General features: G+C 62.2%; 2 protein-coding genes across 2 annotated transcripts; one reads left to right on the forward strand and one right to left on the reverse strand.

Annotated features, from left to right (window-relative positions):
* Window positions 1-420: 420 nt before the first annotated feature.
* Window positions 421-6,732, forward strand: LHX5 (LIM homeobox 5; the record flags this gene model as incomplete). Its single annotated transcript, XM_082293787.1, has 5 exons — window positions 421-593; window positions 2,350-2,573; window positions 3,804-4,081; window positions 5,232-5,397; window positions 6,365-6,732. 5 exons carry the CDS (start codon window positions 421-423, stop codon window positions 6,730-6,732), a joined length of 1,209 nt encoding a protein of 402 aa, XP_082149913.1.
* A 4,285-nt stretch (window positions 6,733-11,017) lies between these two features.
* On the reverse strand, window positions 11,018-19,548 carry PLBD2 (phospholipase B domain containing 2; the record flags this gene model as incomplete). Its single annotated transcript, XM_082293440.1, has 21 exons — window positions 19,300-19,548; window positions 19,052-19,145; window positions 18,795-18,953; window positions 18,288-18,388; window positions 17,673-17,887; window positions 17,509-17,603; window positions 17,278-17,438; window positions 17,078-17,173; window positions 16,748-16,819; window positions 16,496-16,648; window positions 16,227-16,389; window positions 15,951-16,111; window positions 13,903-14,037; window positions 13,043-13,166; window positions 12,571-12,759; window positions 12,428-12,467; window positions 12,200-12,339; window positions 11,869-11,957; window positions 11,532-11,759; window positions 11,326-11,450; window positions 11,018-11,211 (listed from the first exon to the last, which is right to left on the reverse strand). Exons 1-21 carry the CDS (start codon window positions 19,536-19,538, stop codon window positions 11,018-11,020), a joined length of 2,973 nt encoding a protein of 990 aa, XP_082149566.1. The 5' UTR covers window positions 19,539-19,548.
* Window positions 19,549-20,746: the final 1,198 nt, after the last annotated feature.

The raw sequence follows: 20,746 nt of genomic DNA on the forward strand, positions 1-20,746 counted from the left end.
CCGCCCCGCTGTCCTCTCCTGAATTTTTTGTTATTCCTTCTTCTGTATTTTGTTAATTTTTTTCTTTTATTTCATTCAATTTTATTTCCTTTTGGGTTTTAAAAATTTTTATTTTATTTTTATTTTATTCCATTTTAATTTATTTTATTTCGTTTCATTTGATTTGGGTTTTTTCCTGGTTTTTTTTTTTCTTTTTTTTCTTTTGCTATTTTATTTTATTTTATTTTTTATTTTATTTTATTTTATTCTATTTTATTTTATTTTATTCTATTTTATTTTTGTATTATTTTCCCCTGCTTTCCCCCCCCCCTCTTTTTTGCTTCTTTTTTTCTTTCTTTCTTTTTTTTTTTTTTGCCGCCGCCGTTTGCCGGCGCGGGGCTGGCTTCTCCTTTTGAGCGTCTCCATCCCCCGGCGGAGGTTATGATGGTGCATTGTGCGGGCTGCGAGAGGCCGATTTTGGACCGGTTCCTACTGAACGTCTTGGACAGGGCATGGCACATCAAATGCGTCCAGTGCTGCGAGTGCAAGTGCAACCTGACCGAGAAATGCTTCTCCAGGGAAGGGAAACTCTACTGCAAAAATGACTTTTTCAGGTGAGTCCTCACCCCCACCCCAGCGGGGAGCGGAGGGTGCGGAGCTCCTCATCGCGCCTGGCCTCCGCTGCCTCCCTGGGGTGTTCCCCGGAGCTCTGGGGAGCTCAGGAGGGTCCCCTCCCGTCCCTCGCTCCGCACCGCCCCTGCCCATCCGCTCCCTCGGGAGCACCCCCCGGCCCGGGGAAGCCCCGGAGGGACCCGGCGGCTGCGCCACGGCCGCTGCTGCAGCCTGAGGTGGCGGCGAGGCTGTGCCCCCTCCCCATCTCCCCACAACCTTCCTCCGCCAGCCCCGGGCCCCACTCCGCCGGTGCCACCACCCGCCCCGTCGCGCCAGGCCTCGGCGGGCACCGGGGGACCCGCTGTGTGCCCCGCTCCGGGCCCGGCCTGGCGCCCCGAGCCCCCTTCCCGGGACCGCAGGCCCCGGTGAAGACGGTGGCCAAATCCTCCCCCCGCCCCTCCGGGGACCCCGCACCTTAAACGCCCCTAATGACCGCGATAAGGTGCCGAGAGGAAATTAGGGGCCGGCATGGCAAAGGGGGGCGATGACTTATGACTCCTAATGCTCGCACTACATCAACGTCACGGGGAGCAGCGAGGGAGGCAGAAGTTGCGCCGCGGCCCGAGGGGAAAAAGGGGGGACCCTGCGTGGGCGTCCGGCGTCCCGGGGCCTGGCAGCCCCCGGGGACCTCGGGGACCCGGCAGCGACAGCCCCTGCTCACTGTTCTGGGGGCAGAATTTTTGTTTCTGTGGGAGTTTTTTTGTTAATTTGGGGGTTGAGGGGTTTGGTTGTTTTTTGGTTTGGGTTGTCTTTTTTTTTTTTTTTCCTTGTGTAATTTTCTTTTTTGTTCTGTTGGTTTGGGGTTTTTTTTGTTGGAATTTTTTTTGTTGTTTTATTTTGCTGTGTTTTTTATCTTTTTTTGTTCCTTTTTTGTGGGGATTTGAGTTTTGTTTTGTGGGAGGTTTTGGTTGATTGGTTTTGGATTTTTTTCCTTTTTTCTTTTTTCTTGGGAGGTCTTTCCCAGCCGATTCGGATTCCCTAGAAATTTTTTTCTTTTTTCTTTTTTTTTTTTTTGAATCTCCTTTGAAAAAAAAAACAAAAAACCAAAAACACACGTAAGCCCAGACCTGCTCTGGGAAGGAAGGGAAAACCCGACATTTACAAAGCACTCCCCCCGATCTGGAAAAATTCCCCCTCGGGAGAGCGGGACGGGCTGAGGACCAGGTTTGGGACCGTGGGACACTTCGGGGAGCGCAGCCCCCTCCGCCGCCGCCCGTTGTTCTGATCCCCGCACCCGCCGCTCCCTTTTTTCGTCTCTTTGGCCGTGATCAGCCCCGTTTTCTCCCCGGGATTTTCAGGCCGGTGCCCCCGTTCCCCTCCCGGGAGACACCGGCTGAAACGAAATCGTGTCCCGCGGAGCGCGGAGGGGCCTCCCCGCCGCTCTCCCCTCCCTCCCGTCCCTTCTGGGGCCAAATCCGGGCGAGGATGCTCGTGTGTGTCCCCCGCGGGTGGGGACACCCCAAAATTGCGCTTTTCCCGCAGCCCAGCGCCAGGGCTGCGCGGGGATGAAGGCTCTCCTCATCCTCGCCCCAAAGGTGCTAATCGCCTGTTCCCCCAAATCTTCCATCGGGAGATGCTGGAGAATCGGGCTCCCGCGGTGGGATTTGAGGAGGGGGGCTCGGTACAGCACACACACACAGCCCCCGCCCAGCACATCGCTGCCGGGGCTCCAGCTCTTGCTTTTCTCCCCCTTCCCAGGAGGTTTGGTACCAAATGCGCCGGCTGCTCCCAAGGGATCTCTCCCAGTGATCTCGTCCGAAAAGCCCGGAATAAAGTCTTTCACCTGAACTGTTTCACCTGCATGGTCTGCAACAAGCAGCTTTCCACGGGCGAGGAACTCTATATCATCGACGAAAACAAATTTGTTTGCAAAGAGGATTATTTGAACTCTCCCAGTTTGAAGGAAGGCAGCCTCAACTCAGGTACGAGCAGCTCAGCCCGCCCACTGCTCCGTCCCCGCCGTCGGTTCCTGCCGGCGGCACCTCCCGGCCGGGCAGGAGGTTTGGATCTGTGGGCTGAGGGGCTGCACCCCGCGGCCAGCCCGACCCCCCCGGTAATCCCTGCCACCGGCACCGGCAGGAGCGGGCAGGGCCGAGAGCGGCGGGCACAAGCCCCGAGCTGCCGGTACCTCCCGGCCGGGAAGGAGGTTTGGCTTTTTGGGATGAGGGGCTGCACCCCGCAGCCAGTTGATCCGCCGGGGGAGGGAGGGATTTGGGGTGAAAGGCTTTGAACCGGGTGGAAGCCTCTGTGACACCCCCACGTGGGACGCGGACACGCGTGGGATGAGCTCCCCCCTCCAGCCCTGGCTCCTGCCCCGCGCACGGCCCCTACGGCAACGGGGATGCGGGGCGGGGGGAACCAGGATCCCCCCAAGGGCCGGCTCGGGAGCCCCTCACTCCCCAGAGCCCCCCCTGCGAGTGTGCCCGGTCCCCCCGCGCCGTGGGCCTGATCCTTCGCCTCCTTTCACCCAGAGGCAAAGCTCCCATTTGACTTCCTTGGAAGCTGTCTCTGCGTCAGGAGAGCAGGGCCAGGCCCCCTCCTGCTGTCCCAGCCATGCCGGGCGCCCCTGCTCACCCCCTTCCGTGGGCTCTCTCTCCGTCCAGCACCCGGGGCCGGATCCTGCCACGCCAGTCAGTGGGGCCGCTGCTGTGAGCGAGGCGAGTAGAGCTTGGCCTTGGGGGGGTGCCGGCTGCAGGGTCCCCGGGGGGAACTCGGTGGCTGGGGGCGGGGGGTGAGCCAGGCTCAAGGCAGTGACCGGGGACCCCTCAAACCCCGACAGGGACCGGTTGCATTTTTCCCAGTGGCGCATCCTGCTTCCCGGCACGGGGGTAGAGGGGCAGCGCCTGGGGCAGCGGCGGGCCTGGGGAATCGCCCCCCCCCCAGCTGCCCCCCGCCGGCACGACACGGTGTACAGGGCTGGAGCGGGCGGCGCTTGCCCGGAGCTCCGCGTGGTGTTGGGGGGGGTGATGCTTTAGGGGAACCAGCGGGGCAGAGGCCATCTGCACCCCTTGCTGCTCTCCAGCACCCCCCAACCCCTCTCCTGGAAAGCAGCCGGGCCGGGTGGGCCGGGGGGGGCAGAGGAGAGGGGGGTCAATCTCTCCCCTAAGTCATCCACCTCCCCCTCCCCTTTCCTCTCTGGGTCTCCTTTACAGTGTCCTCGTGTACAGACAGGAGTTTGTCCCCGGATCTCCAGGACCCCATGCAGGACGACACCAAGGAAACGGACAACTCGACCTCCTCGGACAAGGAGACCACCAACAACGAGAACGAGGAGCAGAACTCGGGCACCAAGCGGAGGGGGCCCCGCACCACCATTAAAGCCAAGCAGCTGGAGACTCTCAAAGCTGCCTTCGCCGCCACCCCCAAACCCACCCGCCACATCCGGGAGCAGCTGGCCCAGGAGACCGGCCTCAACATGAGAGTCATCCAGGTAGGACAGCCCCAGCCCACCGGGAGCGAGGGGAAGGGGTCCTGTAGGAGCCCAGACAGTTCAAGGCTGTGACAGTGTCCCCCGGGTGCCGGGAAGGGGCTGGGACACGGAGGTTGGTCCCTCAAGGAATGGGAACAGGTGAACCCCATTCGTCCCCTGCCAGCGTCACTTCAGGCCCAGGCCTGCACCCACCCCACGCTCTCGGGGGTGAGCGGGGACCCCCCACCCCGTGGGAAGGGATGAAACCCGTTCCCAAAACACGAGGCAGCCTGGCTTTGCGCGGGGCCGAGCAGGATCCCCGGCGCGCCGGGGGATGGATGCTCCAGCCGTGCGGAAGCGAGGAGCATCCATCGCGCTCCGCAGGCAGCCGGCTCTTTCTCACCGCGCTGCCCCCGTGAAGAAAATCCCTGCGGAAATGTAGGGATTAATGGGCTTTAATAGCGGCATTAATAGGGGAGGACTCTCCGGCTTTGCTGGTAGCGGAGCTGCGATTCCCGGCTCCTGGCAGAGGGGAGCACGAGTCCCGCAGGAGAGTGCTGTGCTCGTAGCCCTGAGCTGCCCCATCCCTGGGGGAGCGAGACAATAATCCAGACGCCCCACCAGGCTGCTGAGGCGTGCGGTTCGCATGAGGCAATGCCCGCGGAGAGGCGGCCACGTCTCCCCTTTCCCTTTTATTCCCATCCTCACCGCCGGCTGTTCGGACTCCCTGCCTGCTGCCCCAGGTGCTCGTCCCCCTGCTCCCCGCTTTCTGCCTGTTTCTGCCATGATCCAGAGTCCTATCCCCTTTTTCCTTCCCACGTTTCCTCTCTTCTTCCCCCTATCCATAGGGGAAATTTCCCCCTCCTGTATTTTTCCAGCTGCAGGGACTGAGAGAGATGCATGTGGGGATGCAGCTGGGGGAAGGAGGGGCAGGATTTTAATTAACCTGGTTATTTGTGGGGTGCGGTGTCCCCATGCACTTTTTGAGGTATCAGCAGCAGGAAGGAGGGGTCGGTGTTGGTAAAAAAAATACCCAGATATTGGAAAACCCGTGTGGATGCAAGATTTCCAACGCTTTCCCCGCCCAGACTTTGGGGGGTGGGGTGTCGCTGACCCAGAGGGGTCCCTGCTCGCCCATCCGCGGTGGGCACTGACCCCAGCCCGGTCACAGGTGTGGTTCCAGAACCGTCGGTCGAAGGAGCGGCGGATGAAGCAGCTGAGCGCGCTGGGCGCCCGCCGGCACGCGTTCTTCCGCAGCCCCCGCAGGATGCGGCCCCTCGGCGGCCGCCTCGACGAGTCCGAGATGCTCGGCTCCACGCCCTACACGTACTACGGAGGTGAGGGGCGGCCCGCGGGGTCCCTGCCCTGTCCCCGCTCTCCTCCTTTGTTCCTCACGTCCCGCTTCTCCGCGGGTTTCCCCCTTTCCCCGCCCGTGCCCACACGCGTGCCCGCAGCCGCGCACACGCAGATCCACGCACCCCCACGCCGCCACCCCCGGCATTGCGGGGCCCTTCTCCCGCGAACAAAGCCCCAGCTGCGGGGCTTTTGTCCCCCTTTCAGGCCGCATTTGTTCCAATTACCTCCCGGGCCCGCAGCATATGGAAGGTCAGCGCGGCCCGGCCGCCCCCCCGCTGCCCCGACGGGACGGGATGGGCGCAGCGGGGCGGCCCCGCGCCTCCCCTCTCCCCCCGCTCCCCTCAGAGCCCCCCCAAAAGCTGCATTTTCAAAGCCTCCCATCTGACCAGGGGCTTTCTAGGCACCCCTTGTTGCCCTGCAGTTAGTTTCTAGATCCCTTGCAAGCTGCTTAAACACACATATAATTTCCACATTATATATATGTTTTATATTTTTTTCCTATTATATATAATTTCCCCAATGTATATATATATATATTCCCATTATATACATTTTTCCCCGTTATATATTTATTTTTGCCCATTCTTATTATATCTATCTTTTCCCCATTCCATTTTTACATACATATATATTAATATATACACGTTGGTTTTTTCCCCACCATTAATTAAGCACTAAACCGAGCCCATTTTCTCGGCCCCCTCAGCTCTTCCAGCCCGGATTCTTCACCCTCCCTCATTCCAGGCTGGGCAAGGAGAGGGTGATGGGCAGTGCAGTCCAGGTTCGACTCAAATCCCAGACGCCCTTTGGGTCCCACACCCCCCCTTTGGGAGCCAGCAGAGCGTGTTGGAGGGGACAGCACAGGGCTGGTTTGGGGTGCGGCGGGATTTCGGGAGGTTTTTAGCCTCAGGAGACCAGCTCCATCCTTCTTCCCCCCGCCTCCCACAGATTACCAAGGTGACTACTACGGGCCGGGAGGCAACTATGACTTTTTCCCCCACGGGCCGCCCTCCCAAGCCCAGTCCCCGGCCGACTCCAGCTACCTTCAGAACTCAGGACCCGGCTCCACACCCCTGGGACCCTTGGAGCCCCCCCTAAGCGGACACCACTCCTCAGAAAACCAAAGGTACACGGATATGATCTCGCACCCCGACACCCCCAGCCCCGAGCCGGGGATGACCGGCTCGCTGCACCCCATCCCGGGGGAGGTCTTCAGCGGGGGGCCCAGCCCGCCCTTCTCCATGTCCAGCAATAGCGGCTACAGCGGGGCTCTGTCGCACCCCAACCCGGAGCTCAGCGAGGCGGCGGTGTGGTAGGCCCGGCGTGGGCACGCGTGTGCGTGTGCGCGGGGGAAACCCCCCCGGTCCCCCCAGCCCACGCGTGTCCCCCCCCTCGCGCCGCACCAGGGCCGGTCACGTCCCCGTGGCCGGATAAAGCCCCCCCGCCCGATGCCAAAACGCATCCCGGCATCGCCCATCGTCCCCGTCCCCGCCCCACCGGGACCCTGGGGCCGCCCCGCTACCTCCCCCCTCCCGGCACCTTCCCCGACACTTGGGGGGGCAGAGAAAGGTGCCCAGCCCTGCAGACCCCGCCGGCGTCGGGACCAGCGCCCCTCGGACCAAAGCTGAACTCGCCTGGACACAGGTCCCACCGCCCCGGCGGCACCGGGGGAGGGGCTGGGGCAGGGCTCCCCCCTGCTAATTAGCATCCTTTTAAATTATCCCTTACCACAGGAGGGGGGGGAATGGGGAATAGCAGGAATAAACCCCCCCGTGGCCCCTCCCTGCCCTTATTTTTATTGTTCCCGTTTTACTCCCGAGGAGAAGGTCGGTTCGGACCCGGTTTTTGGTGGTGGGGAGGAGGAGGAGGGGCTGTGCGGGGGCAAGGCCCGGGGCTGGCCCAGTGACTGGCTGAGATTGGGCTCCCACGTGGTGGAAAAGACACCAGAAAGAGGCAGAAACAGGAAAAACACAACAACAACAGCAAAATAAAACCCCAAACAAACAATAAACCCCAGAACTAAACCAACCCAACCACAACAGCAGAAATTTCACCCGAGCCTCGACGCCAAGTCCCACCCCAACGATTCCCAGAGGCTCCGCCAATTTAAGGATGTATTATAGTTTTTGCTTCTAGTTTCTTTATTTTGTATAAAGGAGAAACAAATAAAGTATGTTTTTGTGTTTACTGATTATTTATTGTACTTTAGTCATCGGAGGCTCCGAATTTTTCTATTTTGAAGGCAGGGAGGGGATGGCACCAGGGAGGGAGGTGAGAGGATGGAGGGGGGGTGGGGGGGTGGGGAGGGTGGGAATAAAAGGAAGGAGAATGGAAAAGGAAAGAAAAAAGTTGTTTTCTGAAAGCGTCGTGGGTTTCCTGTCCCCGCTGCCTCTTGCGGAGGCTGTTAGTGTGAATGGCTCTTGTTGTTCAATGTGAATAAAAAACCTTTTAGTTACCTACTGTTCGGTCACCTGGTCCCTTTCATTTTATTTTATTTTGATTTGTTTTAACACAAGACCGTGAGAGGTGCTGGCCGGGCTCCCCCACTGTCACCCAGCCCTGCGTGGGGTCTGGGGGAGCAGCCCCAGCACGCCCTGGGGTGAGTGATGTGCACCTGTACGAGGTGATGCTGCTGCACCACCCCCCCGGTACCCCAGTGCTCCCCGTTTCCCGCACTCCCACAGCTCTCTGGCACTGGGAAGGGGCACATTACCAGCTCAGCGCCTTCCCCCACAGCAGACAGCCCAATGCACAATTTCTTTCCCCTGGGGGGACACCCAAGACCCTCCCAGAGCACCCCAGGGGCACCTGCAGCCCTGCTCGGGAGTGCCTCCAGCCTCGGGGGTCAGCTGGAAGTGGACACCCCATGTGGGGGTTCATCGATGCCATCAGCAGCTTTTGCCCCATTTTCCCTGGTGGCAGCAGGGGTGTCTCCTCCCCAGCGCCCCAGCTCACTCCCCTTCTCTCTCCTGCTTTCTATCCCTTGAGATACAGAAATAAAAAGTCCCAGGCAGGCTGCTGCTCTGAACTAATATTTAAAATGCAAAATCATGGCAGAGTTTTCACCCCCCCGCCCCCCCCACACGCTCCTTGTCTTGCAGTAAAACGGTATAAACAGAATAAATTACCTTCCCTTGCTGGCTTACGAGAGTCCCTCTCTCCTGACCTGAATTTTAAGTCCTGGCTCGGTTGTAGCACGGAGCACCGATGATTTATGGAAAGCCAGCCACTTCTCTGCATATTTTCTCTGTTCAGTCAAGTGGTGGAATTTATCCTTCCTTTACCATTACTGGCATTAATTACGGGTGGCCAACGAGCCAGGCCAGGCCCCGGAGGGAGCCCTCAGCCAGGAGCTGGGGTCAGCACAGACAATGCTGTCCCCTCACTCCCCCAAGAAAAACACCTTCTCCCCTTTTCTCAAGTGGGGAAACTGAGGCAGGAGCACAGCTGGCTGCTCCCCTCAGCGCCAGCACTTCCAGGTTGTCCATGCTAGCTGGTGATGGGGATTTTTTATAAGGACGGGGAATGTGTTGGTAAATAACCCCCTCCCGGCATCATTTTGAGGATATAAAATGGAACACAAGGTCAACCACGAGATGAACCCTGGCTGCTACTATTATTATCATCATTATTATTGTTATCATTATTACTATTATTTCAGAATTCAAGGCATGGACCTGAGGGTGGTTTTTAGGCTGCTGGGACACCCCATCTCTGAGCCCTAGAGAGAAGAGGCTGCAGGAGGGGTTGGGGATGATGCCCCAGGCTGCGCCCTCCCAGGCTGGAGGCTGGCAGGAGGATGGGGCTCAGCAGGAGCAGCCACCAAGAGCAGGGATGATCCCCTGGCACCGAGGAGCTCTGCAGCTCCGAGCCGGGTGCAGGAGCCAAGGCCGGGGTCCCCATCAGCCCAGAGGTCCCAGGAAGGCAACAGCTCTCTGGATTCCTGCCTGTCTCCAGCTGCAGAGTGACCACAGGTGACCCCCCACCAGCTGGGGCCATGCAACCCCATAGGGATGCCCCCAGACCACCTGCAGGCCCACATCCCTGCCAGGGACTTCCAAAGCCCAATCCCCCCAGCTGGCACCCAAAGGCCAAGTGCCCCCTCAGGACAGGGAAAATCTCCCTGTTGGGGTGCCCGGGGGAGTCACCACAAACCCAAGTCATGCCCATGTCACCACCAGCAATGACTCTTCCATGGGACCTGAAGAAACACCATCATGAGCTCCTGATTCCTCTGCTCCCCCTGAGCAGAATTCCAGGAATAAATTCCTTTTTAGAAGCTGTTGGGCAAACACCAATGGTATTCTTTTCTTTTTTTTTTTTTTTTTCCTGACCTTTTTGCCTTTTTTTTCAGAAGGGGAAGGTCTGCAGAAGGTGGAAAGTAATCAGGTTTTGGACCTGGGATAAAAAATAGCTGGAGTATGTTGGGCTGACTCTGTATAATTAATAGTGTGCCTCGTAATAGGATTCTCCAGCCTTCGGTGCTCCCTGGAAACACCTTTTTACATAAGATATTGCTCACGATGGAGTGGCAGAGTTTTGATTTATGGGGGTTTGGCCTCCAGGAAGCACCTGGGGAGGTGGCCTGGCCAGTGGGAGGTATAGGGGCAAGGGGCTGAGGGCAGGGAGGGGGTTTCTGGGGGGTTGGCAGCCAGGTCAGGGGAAAGGGCTTTGTGGGGGGATGTGGGTGAGCTGATCCTGGGGCTGACACCCCTCTGCTCCAAAAGGAAGGAGGACGAGAGGGGTTTTGGGGCAGCAGAAGGCTTCTCTCCCTGCCCAACCTCACGGGGTGGCGCTCAGGGCACGGGCTCAGCAGGGGAACCAGGTGGGGCTGGGGAGCACCAGCAGGAGCAAGATCTCACATCACCCAGGAATGGGAGGGAGGAGAGGGGAGAACTGTTGAGAGGACGCAAAAAAACCCCAGGAGGCGCCACAGCAAAGGGCTAAAAGCAAGCACAGCACTCTGGAGTGGGAACGGGGGAGAGCCGGAAGCCTGAGGGAAAGGGAGGATGGAAAAGAGTGGGATGGGGGGAAAAGAGGGATCTTAGGAGGTCTAGGATGGGGTATATCCCCTCCACATGTTGGAGCACCTCGGAGCCCGCAGGTGTTAAACCCAGCCGGGGATCCCCGCGGATAAATCACCGTAACAAGCGCGTAGTTCTCGTCCGGCCGCAGCCAGCGCGGCACGAACGGGAGAGGATTGTAATAATTAATAATCATTAGAATAATAATGCATAAAGACAGTAGCAAAGTAATTAGTCAGAGAGGGAGCGCTTGCTAATTGAGGTGGGGAGCTGCAGCCCAAACAGCCTGGGGAGGAGCAGGGGGAGGGAGGAGAGGGGGGCAGAGGAGGATACCTGGCGAGTCCCAGGGGAAAAGCGGGATGTGTGGACCCCGGTCCCGCCCTCAGCACAGGCAGCGCCCCGGCTCCATCCCTGCCTGCAGTGCGAGCCCCATGCCTCAGTTTCCCCATCCTTGCTGGAAAAGGCTGCGTGAGGAGTCCGGCCCCGCGTGCCCCGGGCTTTATTTTGGTTATTTTGGAAGGAAAGCAAGCAGAGTGTGCCAGCCAGGCTCTGTCACCTGCCCCACCCGGGGCGGGCATCACTCCATCCCCAGCTGGCTCTTCAGGGCCCGCAGCTGGGCCGAGTGGATGTTGCTGCCGCCGCACACCACGACCACCACGGAAGCCAGCGGGGCCCGCAGCCGCCCCTCGCTCTGCAGCCACTGCAGCCGCCCCGAGTAGAGCACGGCCAGGGCGGCCCCGCACGCTGGCTGCACCAGCATCCGCTCGTCGTCTGCGGGGAGCAGAGCAGGGGGACATTGGCACCGCCCGCGGAGTCAGAGTTCCCCCAGCACCCCGACTCCGGCGACCCCCAAGGTCCGGAGGTGTCCCCGTCACCCCCTCTCACCCAGGAACTGCTCCACAGCCCGCACGGCCTCCGTGTCCTGCACCACCTGCGAGATCACCTGGCACTCCTGGGCACACTCCAGCGCCCGCGCCGACACCGTCTTGGCTCCCAGGCACTTGGCCACGCTGGGACGGGAGGGGACAAGGCGGTCAAGGCAAGGACACCCCAGTGAGCCCTGCCAGCTCGCTGCACGCGTGGCCGCTCACCTGGTGATGTCGGGCAGGGTGACGAGGCGGCCGGCTTTGAGCGCCTCGTGGAAGCTGTGAGCTCCCTGGGTCTCAGCAGCGATGATGGGAACATCCTGCCAGCCCACCTGGTGCAGGCCGGCCACGACACCGGCCAGCAGCCCCCCGCCGCCCACTGCCATCACGATGGCACCTGGTTTGGCCTCCAGAGAGTCCTTCAGCTCCCGGACCAGGCTGGCGTGACCCTCCCTGCAGGGTGAGGGGCAGGAGGATGCAGCCTGGGGTCACCCCGGGCCAGCCTGGATCCCATCCCAGGGATGGGGAGTGGGGGCAGGAGCTGAGTCCTGGCAGCACTCACCACACCAAGGGGTGGTCGAAGGGGTGGATGCTGACCCAGCCCTCTGTCTTAACCAGCTCCTGGGCTCTCCTGTTGGCATCATCCCACACCTGGGGGGAGCAATGGGGGTTCAGCGGGGCTCCATACAGCCCTCACAACCCAGGGATGGTCCCTGGTCACTGCGGGGCTGGGAGACACCAGAACGGGTGAGGGTTCCCAGGCTGACCCTGCTGTGATGCCGGGGTGCAGAGGATGCAGGAGGGGGACATTTTGGCATGGGGTTTGCCAAGCACTGATGAGCAGGCTGAGCTCAGCCCCCTCTGGACCCCCCAGACGCCAGTTTTGGGGGTACCTTGCCGTAGACCTCGACTGTCGCCCCCAGTTCCTCCAGTTTGCGAACGGGGGTGGGGCCGCTGCTGCTGGGGACCACCACGGTGATGGGCAGCCCCAGCTTCCTGGCTGCGTACGCTGCTGCCAGCCCCGCGTTTCCCCCTGTGGAGAGTGAGGGGCCAGGCAGGGCTCGACCCCCTGGACATCCCCAGATTCCTCAGGAGCACCCCCCGGCTCGGGATGGAGTTACCTGAGGAGCAGACGAAGTGGCGGCAGCCCTTCCTGGCAGCCTGAAAGGCAGGAGAGAAAGAGGGAAGGGGACGGCTGCGTCCCCCCCCTGTGCCCCCCATGAGGGCAGGAGCAGCCCCCTGCACACACCATGCCCACACTCACATCCTGGCAGAGGTGCCCGATGCCCCGGATCTTGAAGGAGCCCGAGGGCTGGACGTTTTCCAGCTTCATGAAGACCTTGGTGCCCACGGCCTTGGAGAGGGGCAGGCTCTCCAGAACGGGCGAGACGACGTGAAAGGGCTTCTGGCCCCCGACTGGCTGGGCTGCCATGGCCTGACAACGGATGCTCTGCTGGGGAGAGGTGCTGGAGTCACCAGCTGCTCCCCACGGGTCCCCCCCCTCAGCCCCGATGCCCATTGCGGGCTCGGGGCAGAGCACAGGAGCTCCTCGGGAGGGACAGGGCTGTCCCCAGCGTTCCCTCCCATCTCTAGGATGCAGCAGCACCGACGGGCTCTCCCTGGGAGATCCCCGGGACAGGCTGTGCCGCCCCCTCCTCCATCCCGCCGGTCCCCACACCCCCGGTGTCCCCAGGCGCCCCGTGCGCACCCTGTCCTGCAACCCAGGCGGGGATTACCTGGTGTCCCGTGGGACCCCACTGAGTGTCCTCATCCACCGCCGAGTCTTCGGGACACAAAAGGGACAGGTGACGTCGGAGAGGCCGTGCCGGTGTCCCCAGGTCCCCCTGCTCAGCCACGCAGCTGGCCAAGGGGCAGGGGTCAGACATTGCCCCGGCCCCGCTGCTTGCTCAGCGCTGGGTGAGTTTTACAGCCGCGGGGCTGGACTGGTGCCGAAGGCGCCCAGCCATGGCCGGGCACGCTGCAGGGTGACGCGGCGGGGACAAACACGTGTGGCCCCGCCAGCCAGATCCCGGCAGCTTTCACATGCCCGGGAGACGGGATGTGGGCTCCCAGGAGATGGGGGAAGAGGAGAGGCAGCTCCCAAATTACTTTGGGGACCCGCAAGGGTTTGCACTGGATGTTATCAGGTCTGGCCAAAAACTCATACCAGCAGATTTTAGGATTTTGCCTCTGAATCCCTGGTGTAGCCAGGGCAGCCTGCACCCCCCAAATCCCCAGCCAAGACACCCCTCACTGCCTCCAAATGAGCCATCACACCCCTCTGCCCACCCTGCTAAGCCCCCACCCACGGCAGCCCTTGGATCCTCTCCAAGCTTCACATCTCAGGGAGGCTCAGCCCCTCCAGCCGGGGGAGACCCCCGAGATGAGGCCCCCCCAGCTCCAGCTGGCCGTGCCATGCTGGGCACCCTGTGGACGCAGGTCACCCCGTGGAGAGGGGCTGTCCCGAGTGACCCAGCCAGAGCCTGGCCCAGACCCAAGGTCCAGCAGCCCCCAGGCAAAGCAGAGCTCCCTCCTTTCCTCTGGGACCCGTCCTTGTCACCCAGCCCTGGTGACACCCCCAGGGTAAAAGTCCTACCTCTGCTCTGAGGGGCTGGTTCCGTCCACAGCAGGCAAGGAGGAAGAAGGTGGGATTTGGAGGAAGGCCCAGCCCTGGCTCACAGCCCCGCAGCTGCAGAAGGTTCCTCTGTTCCTCTGGCCAAGTGGGAGCAGCCTGGAAGCAGAGGGCACAAGGAGTCCCGAAGGGGGGACACTGCACTGGAACCAAACACTCCAAACTGGGTGCACTGAGAGCCCCACACTGTGCCCAGTTCTGGCCCAGGGCCAGGCAGACAGCAGTGAAACCAGAATACGGGATTTCGGTCCCCTGACCCAAACTGTGTTGCCAAATTCCCCAGAGCACCACTGCTGGCAGGCACCGAGCAGGGGCAGAGCTCTGGAGCAGACAAAGCTGGTGTTTGGTGGCAACAAAACATCCCTGCTTCCCACATCATCACTGGGCTCCCGGGTGAACAGCACAGAACACAGCACTTCTGCACAGAGTTACGCTGCTTTTAGGACACAGAGGACTGGAAAGGTGGGAATGAGGAGGAGCTCTTGAATGGGGGTACCGGGGTGCTGTGCGGGGGAGGGTACAGGCTGAGCCGGGGGGGGCACAGCTCCAGTCCCCCTGGGGGCCTTTGGAGGAACCCCCCCACCCCCACCCCACAGTAGGCAGAGAGAGGATGGGACAGTGGTAGTAGCTAAGAAAATGCAAGAACCTCCCCCAGCTCACAGGGATGAGGCTGGAGACGCCCTTGGGGAGGACACCACATGTCAACTCAGCCCTGGAGTGCTCCAGGGTCCCTTTCCACCCTGCACCCACCTCCCTGTCCCTCTTCTGCTCCCCTTTGGCTCCATCCCTGCCCTGAGGAAGGCATGCCAGGCTGTCACCTGGTCACTTCCCTCAGCCAGGGTCACTGGGTGACACTGTGGCAGCAGCTGGGATGATATTTAACAAAATTCTGCTTATTTTTCCACTTTTAAGGAAATAAAAAAAAGGGAATCAGCAACACTGTAGCATTTCCAGCATGCCCCGTTCCTCCTTGCTGCTCCCTCACCCAGTGGTGGTGATCTGTCTGGGGAAGCTGAGGCACGTGGACCCTAAAAGCAGCCCCCTCTTCCACAGTAACCCACACACCATGGAGACACCAGGGGACATGGGCTCTGCCACTCCCACCTTACCTGCAACCCGTCCCAGCACAGTGGGGCATGGACACCCCACCTCCCCCAGGGCACCCAGCCCAGCTTCTGTGGTGCCAGCACCCCAATAGCCCAGACCTGCTCCCTCCCACCCCCCCGCAGCCCCCAGGGAGCCCCAGCCCCGGTGGGAACCTGGCACCTTCAAAGCGCTGCCGAGCCACCGCTCATTAATCCCCCAGTAATGACCTCGTTATTCCTAACGAGGCAGAGCGGATCAAGGGAGCTGCCTAAGAGGATTTTGCACCGCGGGTTTTGGGGATGGGGACACACAGGTGCCAGAGGAAAGGAAGACAAAAGGCATGAGGATGGCCTCCCCTCCTGGGGGGTGAGCGGTGGGGCTCCCCCATCCCAGCAGCAGAGAACCCTTCACAGCCTGCGCCCCAAAAGACCCGGCCTCACTGGCCATACACCCTCCCACCAGCAGAGAAGCAGATCGCCCTGTTAATGGAGAGGGGGCAAGACCCCTGCGAGAGCCCAACCCTAATCCAAGCCACCAAAGAATCTCAGCAGAGAGCAAAGCACAGCCACCAGCACAGAGCACTTTATTTGCCACAGCCAAACCAGTTCACGCCCCTCCTCTCTACCCTGAGGGCGAGCCCCAGCCTCCCAGGACCCCCCTTTTCTGGGAAGAGCCCCCCAAACCAGGCATCAGCACCCAGGGAAAGGGCCTGGGATTGGAGAGCCCCATGGCAGGGAGGGGATACGCTGGGCTTGGCCCCTCGTGCAGCACAGCCGAGACCCTGAGGGGCAGAAAGAGCGGGGGGCTGGGTGTATGACAGAGCTGAGACCCCCCCCACACCCAGCTGCCCCCACAGAGGGATCCCCCACAGGACAGACGCCCACGGACGGACGGACAGGACCAGCCCGGCAGTGCCTGCTCAGTCCCAGTGGACCTTGACTGGGGGGAAGGTCCAGAGGTCGGGGTGGCCCATGTGGAGCAGGGAGCTGCAGGGGGACGCGCTCCAGCGGAAGGGGGGCACGTCGTCCCAGGCGGGGCCACTGACCGCCACCAGCCCGAAGGTGGGGACCATGGCCGAGGAGGTGACCTGGAGATGGGGACACAAAGCGAGTCAGCACCAGGAACGGGCTGCACAGCCCGGGAGAGCTGCTGGGGGGTGCACCCCCAGGGAGGAGACCCCCAGGGCTGCCTGGCTCCCACACCTTCATGTCGATGCCGCCGTGGCAGCGCTGGCGCAGGGCAGGGAAGGGGTAGGTGCCGTTGGAAGGGTTGAGGTCGGAGCGGGCAGAGATGGCATTCTCAGCATTCTGGGGGGGGTCACAGCCCCTGCACCGCGACAGCGGGTCCTGCAGGTAGTTGTTGGACCTGCAGAAGGGCCAGGAGACAGCCACGGTGAAGACATGGGAAAAATCTATGGATCACAGAAAATTCCTTGGTGGAACAGGCGGGTTTGGGGGTCCCCAGCACGCACCGCATCAGGCGGATCATGGAGTCAAGGTCGTGGACCAGCGTCTGGTTCCGGCGGAAGATCTGGGCACGCGGGTTCTTGTCATAGGTGAACCAGTCCCCATATTTCCTCACCAGCTCCAGGTTCCCGCTGGCGTTGAAGATCTCCTCAAAGTACCTGTGGTGGGGGCAAACAGCAAGTTGGCACCAAGCAGGTGCAAGGCCTGCACTGCTGCCCCTCGTTACAGGGCAGGCTGTGGGGAGTGATGGCACTCACGGCACGTTGTAGCTGGCCCAGTAGCCCTGCCGGTACAGCAGCTCTGTCTGATCGGCCACCACCACCAGGCCCCTGCGCTGGGAAGAAGAGCACTGGTCAGAGCAGAGAGGGAAAAAGCCACTGGGGACAGTGGGGGACATGCTGGGCTGGGGGGAACACATCCTGGGGGTCACCCATCACTTCAGTACCAGCATCCACAGAGCCTTCAGCCACAGCCACACCCCATCGCCCTGTGACCACCCACTGGGCTGGGGCAGGCCCCACCCTCCCCAAACCCACAGGGATGAGAGAGGAGACAGCAGGGGCTCAGGGAGGAATGGAGCCACTCACGGGATCTGCTCCAGCACTGTCAGCACACCCGGCGCTGGGCTCGCTCTCCCTGGTGTGAAGGCATTGTAGTCCACCACCATCCACTGGTTGTTGTACCTGGCACAGAGAACAAGGAACACATCCCTCTGGCAGCCTGGGCACCCTCCATCCGATGCCACCCCTCCAGGACCAGTTCCCAGGCCCCATCCCACCCCACTCACGTGCCGCTGTTGAAGCGTCGGAAGACCGCGGTCCACTCGGGCCCGCTGCGGGCCAGCCTGTTGGCCACAATGTTCCTCAGCCACTCCAGGACGCTGCCCCGGGGGTCCAGGTACTTCCAGAGGGCCGGGTTGTTGTTCCCAATGGTGGTCTCCAGTGCTACCTGCAGGGGAGGGAGTGATGGGGAGGGCAGCAGGGCCAAGGAGAGGTCCCTGAGGACCAGACCCACTCACCAACCCACTGCTGAGGATGTAGAAGTCATCCACGGAGAAGATGGTGCCAGGGTAAGAGGAGAACACCTGGACGCTCCCAGGGATCTGAGACTTGCCTGGAGGGAGGATGCAGAGGCATCAGGAGGGGCTTGTGAGGCGCAGCTCCCCCAGCCCAGCCCACGCACCGCCGGCCGAGGCGCGGAAGGGCAGCGTGTACTTCTTGATGATGCGCAGCATGGCCTGGTAGGAGGTCCAGGTGTCGTGGGCCACCAGCAGATCCCGGTGGCCCGGCAGCAGCTTCACGAGGGCCGAGCAGGAGCCCGAGCCCAGGACACGCTGAGGGGAGGAGCGGTTCAGGGCAGACTCCAGGTCCTCCAGGTCACCCCCCAACTGCAGCAGCCTGCAGGGAAGCAAGGCCTAAGATGTCAGGTGAGGGACGCCCCAGCCCTGGAGCTGAGCTGGCTCAGAGCTCTGTCTGTCCATCTCCACCCCACCCCAGTGCAGGCACTGGTGCTGGGAGCACCCTGGTAGCATGAGGAGGGGGGAAAAGGGGAGCACAGCAATGGGGAAACTGAGGCAGGGGCTGTGGGGGGAACCCACCACCCAGCCCATGGTGTGGGGAACAACCTGCCTTGGCTCCATCCTGCCCCAGCAGCAGAAGACAAGTGCCCAGAAAAGGTGGACAAGATGGACTGCGAGCAGAACTGGCTGTTCCCACACATGCAGGAATTGTTCCCACAGCACTCCAAACCCTGGGACAACCATCCCCCACTCTCCACCACCTCTGAGAAGGAGCTTACAGGAAGCCAAAGGGTGCCAGGGTGATCCTGTCCCTGGGGAAGTCCAGGCGCCCATTGTAGCTGTCCTCCAGCCCTTTCAGCTGCAGCAAGGCCAGGCGCACCTGGGGACAGGGGACAGAGCTGGCACCTGGCTCCTGCCAGGAGGCAGGCTGAGAGGTTTGGGGACAGGCTCCCTCATTCCCCCAGGAGACAGAGCAGACCAGCTGGGTCTCAGTGCTGCTGCAGAGGCACAGGGGGGAAGTGTCACCGTCAGCAAGGTCATGACTCAGCACCCAGGGCCGAGGGTGACAAAGCCACCCCCAGTGCACCCCAACTGCAGCATGCGAGGCTGTGGCCAGGAGAAAGTCACGAGTCACGTCTAGTCACCCCAGGAAGGAGGATGACCACATCCCTGTCATCCCACCTGGAGCTCAGCCAGGACATCTTGCTGCCCTGTCCTCTCCTCTGGATTAAAGCCCCAGGAGGATACAGGGGGGGGTCCTCGGGGTGGGGGTACCCCATCCTCACCTGGTGCCAGTACTCGGGGTCCTGCCCCTTTGCCATCTGCTCCTCCATCCAGGCCAGATTGGCCTCCAGGTAGTTCCGCAGCTTCTGGCAGTACTCGCTCTCATACTTGAAGGGGCCGCAGTAGCCCACCATGGTGTTCATCCAGTGCATGTACATCAGCTGGGGGACACGGCCGCGATGTCAGCGGCAGGGGACAGCCCGGGGAGGGACCATGTCACGCCTCCCGGGACCCCACTTCTGGAAGGGTCCCCCCTTACCTGCTCGGTGACGGCAGCCTCGGCGAGCCCGGCGGCGTAGGCCTGCAGGCTGTCATTGTACGAGGCATTGGTGGTCACCTCCAGGAAGGCCCAGCTGTGGGGACACGGTCACGGGGGGTCACGGACACGGGTGGGACGGGGCGCCATCCCGGCCGAGGCAACCCCCACCAACCCATGCCCGCTCGGCTCCATGCGACCCCCGTCCCCTCCCGTCCCACGCGGGTCAACCCGTCCCTTCCCGTCCCTACCCGACGTGCGGGATGCGGTCATCCAGGCTGGCCCAGGCGACGGCGGCGGGGTGGCGGCCGGGGAGGACGCGCAGCCTCTCGGAGCCGGGCTCCAGCAGCACGGAGACATTGCGGGGCACCGGGGACGGGGCTGCGCCGGCCGGGACGGCGGAGAGGAGCGGGGACAGGAGCGGGGACAGGAGCGGGGACAGGAGCGGGGACAGGAGCACGGCCACCAGCAGCGCCCGCGAGGCCGCCATGTCTGGGACAGCGAGGGGCGGGGACAGCGAGCGGCAGGGCTGCGGAAGGCCACGCCCCCGCCGCGCCGCCGGGGGTGACTGGGCGGGTCCGGGGGTGGGGCTCGAATGCGGCCCCGGCCCCAGCGGCGCCCGCGCGGACCGACGGGGCGGGGCCAGATTGGGGCGGGGCGCGGCCGTGGCCACGCCCCCAGCGCCGCCGCCGCGCGTGAATGGGGCGGGACCGGGTTGGGGCGGGGCGGGGCCGCGCCCACAGCAGCGCTGCTCGTGTGCGCGCCACGCACGGGGCGGGGCTCGGGGCGGGGCTCCCGCTGTGGTCACGTCCCCCTCTGCGGCCGTGGGGACCCCCGGCCCCCCTCACAACACCCCCTGTCCCCCCTATGCTGCCCCAAGACCCCACGCTCATATCCCCGTTCCTGTCTCGCCTCAGCGCCACGCCCACGGGAGATGTGCGCAGGTTCCCCCCCTCCCCGCCCTTGCGGAACACGCGTGGACCCTCTCGGGTGGGGACCCCGGCCCCCGGCGTGTCCCCGTGTTCGGGGAAAGGTGCTGATGCTTCCCTTGGGCCCCAGCCCCGCGGCAGCCCCGGCCTTGCGCAATCCCGGCCGGCGCCTGTTTACTGCCTCCTCCTCCTCCTCATCTGGCGGGCAAAGTCCCCGTCCGGCGCGGGTGTCCCGGGGAGGGGGCAGGCACCGAGGGCTTGGACCCCCCACCCGCGTGGCAGAGTCACGGTGGGGTGCACGCAGTCACCCTGGAGAGTCCCCCGGTGCAGCTGGAGAAGGTGCCACATGCCCTGTCCTGTTCTGGGCAGGGCAGCGTCCCAAAGGCACCGCTCGTGTGCTGGAGCCCAGCACGTCCCAGCAGCTCCCAGCTGCTGCTGGTGAATTTGCCAGTACTGTCCAGTGCCCACCCCGCCCCCGCGCTCGGGCACCTGGACCCGGCCACTCGTGGGTGCAGAAGCCAAGGGAGGTGCACAGGGACCCACGCCATGGGGCAAACACCCAAATTTGGCCTAAAACCAGAAAAACCGGTTAAGAAAGCAGCCATATCCCAGCGGGGTCTGGGGGCCATGCCCCGTGCCAGCTCCTGGCAGGGCCAGAGCCTGCACGCAGTGGATGCCACTGGCCTTCAGGTCTTAGGGGGGACCTGGTATCCTGGGGGAGACCCGCCCAGCTGGGCACTGCCTTTATTTTTTACCTTCCTTCCTTTCA

Source organism: Coloeus monedula (assembly GCF_965178545.1).
Source record: "Coloeus monedula genome assembly, chromosome: 18".
In the NCBI taxonomy this organism is placed as follows: Eukaryota; Metazoa; Chordata; class Aves; order Passeriformes; family Corvidae; genus Coloeus; species Coloeus monedula.